The sequence below is a fragment of the Papio anubis genome, chromosome 16 (assembly GCF_008728515.1).
Source record: "Papio anubis isolate 15944 chromosome 16, Panubis1.0, whole genome shotgun sequence".
NCBI classification, from domain to species: domain Eukaryota; kingdom Metazoa; phylum Chordata; class Mammalia; order Primates; family Cercopithecidae; genus Papio; species Papio anubis.
This window is the reverse complement of record NC_044991.1, coordinates 71633650-71642264: the sequence shown is the minus strand read 5'-3', so window position 1 is coordinate 71642264 and position 8615 is coordinate 71633650. Positions and strand designations below refer to the sequence as shown.

The 8615-nt window shown below is 48.2% G+C and overlaps 1 protein-coding gene across 4 annotated transcripts in view; it reads right to left on the bottom strand.

Moving 5' to 3' along the window:
• Positions 1–513: 513 nt before the first annotated feature.
• Positions 514–8615, bottom strand: part of HNF4A (hepatocyte nuclear factor 4 alpha) — a 78647-nt gene continuing 70545 nt past the window's right edge. For 2 of the 4 annotated variants that reach the window (XM_021921030.2, XM_021921029.2), the window contains exons 9-10: positions 4717–4869; positions 514–3679 (exon numbers count right to left, since the gene is read on the bottom strand). In XM_021921030.2, coding sequence (XP_021776722.1) covers positions 3537–3679; positions 4717–4869 — 296 coding nt within the window. In that variant the 3' untranslated portion in view covers positions 514–3536. The remainder of the gene's footprint in view (positions 3680–4716; positions 4870–8615) is intronic. The other 2 variants (XM_021921031.2, XM_017944789.3) reach the window with 1 other exon arrangement.

The following is an 8615-nucleotide window of genomic DNA, read 5'->3' as shown; positions in this document are numbered from 1 at the left end:
ACAAAAAAACCACTTGCTTTTATGGAATGTCCCCACAGCTACTCATCTCCCATTGCTGGCAGATTGAGGTGACCCAGAAAAGGGCTCTGTCTTGGACCTTGGCGGAGGATGACAGACCCTTGGACCCTCTTGCCATTCTTCCAGATCTTTCCATTACACTCTCCCTCATCACTCCCCTCTTCAAGAGGGGGGATCAACTTTCACTCTCTCCATATACTAAGTACTTGGAATCAAGAGACCAGGGTTAGATGTCCACCTCTGCCACCCAAGAGAAATCACTTCCCCAAGTCTCAGTCTCCTCATCTGGAAAGCGGGAGTAATCATGTCTAACTGCTTACCTCGTGATGTGAAGACTCAGAAATTATAATGGATACAAAAACATTCTGCACATCACAAAGAACTATAAAACTATTCTCATTCTTCCTTAAAAAAAATTTTTTTTAGTCCCCAAGTAGAACCAGAAGATTCAGTCTTATTTCTGACACCTGAAAGAAAATAGACTCATCCAAGGACTTAGAAAACATATGCGCCATTTATTTTATTTTATAAACTTTTGTTAAAACACACAAGAGTATGAAATGTTTTTCGTTTCTTTGCCCCATCAGGCGGCCGTGATGGGAGCTCAGGGGTCAGCGCAGGACCTAATGACATTCACACCCACAGAAAGATGTGAGTCGTTCTGATGGGACCCAGCCCACTTTGGTAATTGCTTGATGTAAATTTCACAATTCATCTTAATCAGGGCAGATCACAGAAAAATTTGGCAAATGTAATTGGCTTGGTAACGACAAACAATAGAAGAGCGTTCATTTCCGACCCTCTCCTCTCCTCTGTCGGCTCTCAGGAGAGCCATGCAGATTTTAGAAGCTGCTGAGAGCTGCCTGAAGATCGGGGTGTCTTGGTGGGGGAACCGTTGTGCCCACACTTGTCCCCCCAGCAACCCTCTGTTAGTCCATCAGATTTTATGTTTTAGGACCACAACTCAAGTGGCCAAAAAAAAAAAAAAAAAAAAAAAAAGAGAGAGAGAGAGAGATTTTCTAATATGTCAGCTTAGAGTCAAAAAAGTAAACTTTGTTTCGTGTTTCTCACATTACAATAAAGTTATTAAAGTGGAATGGGTTTCTTCTCCAGAAAGGGGTAGATTCCCAGCAGAGAACTGACCGCCTGCTCCAAAAGATTGTTCCCATGAAGGGCCACTGTTGCCCTCTGCACGCCATGGGACATTCTTATCTCAACCTTGCTCCCATGACAGAGGCCTGAGCAACGCTGGAGGGAGGAGGTGGAAGAACAGAGTGGGAATGACCACAATGCCTGGAAATGGTTCCAGCCTCCCTGCCTTACCGCAGACCAGGCTGAGCTGTCTGGAGGGGATTTCAGGGGCACTTGAATGAGGTGGTGGAGGAAGGCTAGGGAGCTTTGAGCAGGGCGCAGTCTCTCCTGGGACTGGGGGGTTTGGCTGGGACTGCTGTAGGGATGCGGTGATTCCTCTCTGACACTCGCCCCAATACTTCTCCATGCCTCTTTCTCATAAAAAACAATCACTAATGGTGGGATTTCTGGGCACTGGGGCTCTGCCTCCATCCACTCAGAGGGGTCAGTGTTGAGCGGGGGGCAGGAGTCGGTCCAACAGTTTCCCTCCTACCTAATCACACCTCCAGCCCCAGGACACATCCCTTTTGTTCACACTGGTCAGTGGCATTTTCCAGAATGTCCCCCAAAGACACCAAGATTCCACATGGATGACATGGTGGACGCTCCATCCTAGGGTCCAATGTTTCCAGAATACACCTGGAGTGACGATCTCCAGAATAGGCCTCAAACCCGGGCCTGCTTAGCCCTCCCGTGCCCCCACACTGCACACACTGTCCCACCCCCATGCCAACAGGCCAGATGAGCCTGACTCCCAGGAAACAGACCCCTGCCACCCCTCCCCTAGACTTGGGGAGTGAAGAGAGAAAAGCTCTCAAGAGTTATGAATTCTCCTAAATATTTATCAGCAAACAGGATACTCGACCCTAAGTGAATTTTAGTGCAGCCTCAGGCCAGTCTTGGTCCTGGGAGTGGGCAGAGTTCCCAGAAGAACGAGTCCGGTTTCTGAGGCTGGAGAAGGGAGCCAGAAGCCCCCCAACTTGATCACAGTGAGAACAAAGGGAGCCTTTGGAGAAGTTATTCAGCCACTCTCGTTAAGAGCTCCTGTTCTGATCCAGGGAGACCTGGGTTCAAGTCCTGACTCAGCCACTTCCTAGTTGTGTGAGTTTCAGAAAAAAAAATCACTTCACCTCTTAGAACGCAATTTCATCTTCTGTAACAATCTCTAGGTTAGGAGGGGCGGGTAAGTGTGGGGAGGGAGGAGGAGAATAAAAAAACAAAAACAATCTCTAGGTTAATAGGGAGGAAGGGAGGATTAAATGAGATGATGCATATCAGATGCCTTAAGACAGTGCCTGGGGGTAAGGAAGAGCTTGAGACAGGCCCTGGGAGATCATTCCTCCTGGATGTCACTCCGATGTGAGAGTTTACCCATCTTGTTCTCTCCAGCCCCAAGCCTCATTACTCTCACCCGCATTACATCATCCACCCGACCTGACATCCCAGCTCCCAGCCTCCCATCCTCTACAGAACTGCTGTGTTCATTTTCTGGAAGCCCAGCTCCCTGCATACCCCTTGCCGCTGATCAGGGCCTCAGCCTGGTATTCCAGACCCTATGCTCTCCAGCAGGCCTTCTCTCTCTTCATCATCCCTCTCCCACACCATTCTTCCTCAATTCTTGCTAGATTCTTCCTACCACGAGGCCTTGGCTCAGGCTGTTCTTTGGAATGTCCCGTCTCACCCGCTTTACCAGCCAGAAGTCTACCCTTTCTCAAAGGCCTAGTGGATGGTCTGCCTCCTTCTGATGCTTTTCCTCTCCACTCCAAGTTCCTGTTGCAGTTGCCAACCTGGGCTTGTTTTCTCGGGTTGAAGGTCTGCAGAAATCCTCACCCCAAATACCCACCCAAGTCCCTGAAGAAGGAGGGTGCGGTGGGGCTGGAGGAGAAAGGTGTCTTCCCTCACCACAGCCTTCTAGACCCTGCCTGGCCCCAGTCAGTGCTTACAACATGCTCCCAGAATGACTGGGGGAATCATTTCCAAGGCTTCCTTGGCTTCTGGAGAGGTGGTGCTGGAGAAGACGGGATGGCTGAGCAAGGCGACAGCAGAGGGAAACGGGCGTTTGAGGTGGGGGCAGCAGCAGAAGGAGGAGCGAATGGATGAAGGTGAAGGTGAAGGCAGTGGCTTCAACATGAGAAAAGTCGTCCAAGGCAGTAGAGGACTTTCCAGTGGCGTCTTCCCAAGTCAAAGTCTTGTTATCCAGAGCAGAGTGTCAAGAGTGGCAGTGGGATGTGGCCCTTAGGCCATGTTCTCGGGCCCTTTATCCTTCCCATTCCTGCTCTGGGACTGGTCCTGGCGTCACGTCTTCCTTTGCCGTGACCACGTGATCACCAGGCGTTCTCTGAGGGGGCTGGGGGGAGCCAGCGGAGCCCCCAAGCCCCAGCGGCTTGCTAGATAACTTCCTGCTTGGTGATGGTCGGCTGGGGGATGGCAGAGAGGGGCTTGACGATTGTGGCGACGGCTCCTGGCAGGAGCTTGTAGGGCTCAGACCCTGAGCCACCTGGCGGTGAGGGCTGTGGGGTCTCAGGGGTGGCTGGAAGGACAAACAGACAGATAGGGGCTGCTCAAAATTCCAGCCTTTGTGGGAGTAAATGAAGAGCCCTGGGAAAGTTCTCCCCCCAACCCCCAGCTCGCCCCGCCTTGACTTAATTTCTTCCTCTATAAAATGAGAGAATTAATTAAACCAGATAATCCCCAAGGTCTTTTATGACTCAACCTTCTGTGAGTCCCAGATCATAAAGCCTAAGTTTTATGAGGTCTGGAAGGTCCCACCACCCATCTCTTCCATCATTTATTTGATATGCAGACTTGAACTGCTTCTCTGAAACCAAGGCCCAGGCCTGGCTGTCACCAACGGCAATGGGATGGGTGACAGGGATATTCTTTCCTGGGAGAAGGAGCCAGCAGCTGATGAGACCCAGGGCCAACTGGCTCAAAAAATACCACTTCTTGGATATTTAGGAGATGAGTAATAGAAACTGGCCTCACTCTCATGGCAGGTTTGGAGAGCAAATTTGACCCAATTGGCAAACTTTGTTCAATGGACAACTTTCTCCAAGAACAATGTCAGTAAAATATCATCTTATCTCAGTGGATCACTTCATCCCATTGATAATCTTATTCTTTGAAGAGCCTTGCCCAATGACAAGTTTACACTTTGGAGGTTTCAGAGGATGGTCTAGTCCAGCAGACATCCTGACCCAATGGATAGTCTCATCTAATTGTCTAATGGATAGCCTTACCCAATTGAGCAGCCTTACGTCAATGATCACTTTTACCTAATGGACAATGTCAACTAATGGGATTCTCACCCAAGAACATCTTCACCCAATAGGTTACTTCATCCAGTGGATTGCCTCATCCCAACAATGGCTTCATTCAGTAAAGGTTGTCAGTCACCTTACTGAATAAACAGCCTCAACAAATGGACAACCTTGCCCTTTATTCCCTACCCTGGAACCCAGAAAATTGTTGCATCCTGGTTCTACCTTCTAGACTCCACCTTCTCCTGCTTCCTCTCTTAAGCCCCATCCTCACCCTTTGCAAGGTAGAGCCCCAGAGGTTGCCCACCTGCCTGCCCCCTGGGTCGGGGCCACTCACACATCTGTCCATTGCTGAGGTGAGTGGGCATTGTGTTGGCAACGATGACATTGGTTCCCATGTGTTCCTGCATCAGGTGAGGGTGCAGGGGGTGGTGGGCATGGGGTGCATCGCTGGAGGACCCTGCAGGAAGAGAAGATCGATCAAGATGAAGAGTCTGGGATGCAGACCTCAGGCCTTGGGACGCCATCTTCCTCAGGTGTGACCAATCAACCTGCCCATCCAATATTGGCAATGCCTGTTGGGGACCTATTCCTGGGTTAGTAAACTAGGGTGTACCATTCCCATTCATAGGCTTCATGAGGGTGTTAAGAAGGCCCCAAAAAACCAAGAGAACAAAAGTGAGTTGAAAGAAACAAGGTGCCTATAAGGAAGCTCTGAGATCAAGTAAATGTTCTAATGAGTAGCGTATTGGATGTAATCAATGGCTCTCAAGGCTCCTTGGCGTGCAAGTCCTTCAACCATTTGGTCCCGCCTCACCTTCCAGCCTCATCCCCCACATCTCTGCTGCAGCCAACTGACCTACTTATAGCATCTATGTGTCCCCTGTGTTTTCCTATCTCTATGCTTCTGCTCACGTTGTTGCTTCCGTCAGAGATGTTTTTTCCACCCCAAACCCGCTCCACGTCCATAAGCCCAAATCCCAGCTCATATATTTCCTCTCTTTAGAAGCCTCTCCTGATTCTCCTCGTTCTCATTCCTTGGATTTCTCATAGTAATTTATCTGTAACACAACTTTTAGGAACAACTACTTCTTCTGTCTATGAGCATTACAATTTCAGATGTATTTTTCTTCTTTCTTTGAGAGCCTAGCAGATTGTCTGGAACACAGTAACCGCTTTAAACATGTGTCAGGGAGTAAAAATACCACATGGGGTATGGTTTAATAATAGCCTATGGTGAGTAATATGACAATGATGGAATTTCAATGCTTGCAAGAGATCTCTACAGCACATCGATCTCAGTGATAAATAACGACTGTTGATAATTAACAATTATCATGTGCCAGGTACTGTTGTATAGCACTTTTCATGTTTTACATAATTTAATCCTTACAACAATCCTATAGAATGGATACTATTATTAGCCCATTCTACAGATGAGACAACTAAGCCCAGAGCTCTTAACTATTTGGCAACAGACCACAGGCTCCTGATCCTAATCTCAGTGACATCTGATTCATAGTAACCCCATGTTCACAGGGTCAAAGTGAGAATGAAATAAGCTATCACACAACAGTGGTTCCCAACTGGGGATGATTTTGGCCCATCAGGAGACGTTTGACTATATCCGAAGACATTTTTGGTTGTCACCACTGGAGAAGTGCTACTGGCACCTTATGGGTACAGGACAGAGATGCAGCCAAGCAACGCACAGGACAGCCCAGCACAACAAAGAATCGTTTAGTTCCAAGTATCAATAGTACCAGTGTTGAGAAACCTCGCCCTCACTGAAGCACCTCCAAAATCTCGAATTCAACATCCCTACTTTGACTTCACCTTGTGTCCTTCCAGCTCCCTTAATCTAGTACCATCACTGCAAAACTTCTTCAGCCTACTGAGGGTGTCAATTCACTGACACTCTCTTTTCACTATCACCCCATCCTTTTGTTGTTGTTGTTGAGACAGAGTCTTGCTCTCACACATGCTGGAGTGCAATGTCACAATCTCGGCTCACTGCAACCTCCGTCTCCCGGGTTCAAGCGATTGTCCTGCCTCAGTCTCCTGAGTAGCTGGGATTACAGGTGCATGCCACCACGTCTGGCTAACTTTTTTTGTATTTTTAGTAGAGATGGTGTTTTGCTGTGTTGGCCAGTTTGGTCTTGAGCTCCTAGCCTCAAGTGATCCACCCGCCTCGGCCTCCCAAAGTGCTAGGATTACAGGTGTGAGCCACCGCACCCAGCCTCTGTCTTTATTTCTCTTTGAGTGCAGCCCAGACTGCATGACCTATCATTCTAATCATTCCCTTGCAGTCATCCTAACTCCTTCATACTCCCCTTCACAGTCAAACCATTTCAAAGGGTTATCTACTCTATCTCCACCTTCCCACTTGCTGTCTTTGGAGCACTCTCCAATCTGGTTTCCACTCTCCCAGCTCTCTGAAACTGCTTTCAACACAATTGCCAAGAGCCTCCAGCTGCCAATCCAATGGACTCTTTCCTCTCTCTTCCCCTCCTCCCTTCACCTCTCCATTCCTCCCTCCTTCTTTCTGTCTCTCTGCAGAGTGTAACACCATTAAACACTCTGTCCTTCAAACACGCTCTTCTCTTGGATTCTGGAATTGCCCTGGTTTTCTCCTGCCCCTCTGGCCAGTCTTCTTCCCTTCCCTCCATGGCTCCATCTTCCCCCAATTCCACAGAGCTGCCTTTAATCTTGTGCTTGAGCAGCAGACTCATACATTCAACTGCCTCCTTGGCAACTTGGACTTGTAATAGTCATCTCGTGCTTAATGAAAGTCCACAATGAGGCTGGGCATGGTGGCTCACACCTGTAATCCCAGCACTTTGAGAGGCCAAGTCAGAAGGATTGCTTAAGACCAACAGTTCAAGACCAGCCTGGGCAACATAGTGAGACGTCATCTCTATAAAAAATAAAAATGAAAAATTAGCTGGGTATGGTGGCACACACCTGTAGTCCCAGCTACTCGAAAGGCTGGAGGATCTCTTGAGCCTGGAAGGTTGAGGCTGCAGTAAGCTATGACTGCGCCACTGCACTCCAGCCTGGGTGACAGAGAGAGATCTCGTCTCAAAAACAAAAAAAAACAAAAAAAAAAAAAAAAAAAAAAAAAGGAAAAAGGAAAAAAAGAGAGTCCACAATGGATTTCTGAGGTCACCCCTCACTACCACCCCCCAGACCCCAGCATCAAGTTGTTTATTCTGTCCTCCTCATCTCAGTAAACTACTCCATCATCATTTCTGCTATTCAAAGCAAACATTTAGACTCTGTCCTTGACTCTTCCTCTTCCTGTCACTCCCTACATCTGATCAGTCAGCAAATCCTGTGGGTGTGGGCTCTTCCTCCAAAGAGATGATCCGGTTTATCTTCACCGCTCCATTTCCATGGTCCAAGCCTTCATCATCTGTCACATGATTGGAGACAGTGACATTCTCAGGAATCTCTGCAATTTACTTTGTACCCAACAGTCTGAGTGGTTTGTTTAAAGCATTAGTCTGGGCTGGGCATGGTGGCTCACGCCTGTCATTCTAGCACTTTGGGAGACCGAGGTGGGCAATCACTTGAGGTCAGGAGTTTGAGACCATCTTGGCCGATAGGGTGAAACCCCATCTCTGCTAAAAATATAAAAAAAAGAGCTGGGCGTGGTGGTGGGTGCCTGTAATCCCAGCTACTTGGGAGGCTGTGCAGGAGAATTGCTTGAACTCGGGAGGTGGAGATTGCAGTGAGCCGAGATCCTGCCACTGCACTCCAGCCTGGATGACAGATGGAAATTTTGTCTCAAAGAATAAAAATAATTAGTCTGGTTTTCACTCTCCTTACAATAGTTGCAATGAGAATAAAATCCAAATTTCTGACAAGGTTTACAAAGCCATATGTTTATGATTTGGTTTCTGCCCAATCTCCATCTTTACCTCCTCCATCTCCTCCATCTCACAACCTTGCCCTTCTTTCTCAAACACACAACTCTCTCCTCTCCAGGGCCCTTGAAGTAGTTCCTTCTTCTTGGAATATTCCTCTCTTTTTTTTTTTTTCTTCGATGGAGTCTCGCTGTGTCACCCAGGCTGGAGTGCAGTGGCGCGATCTCGGCTCACTGCAAACTCCACCTCCCAGGTTCACGCCATTCTCCTGCCTCAGCCTCCCGAGTAGCTGGGACCACAGGTGCCCGCCACCATGCCCAGCTGATTTTTTGTATTT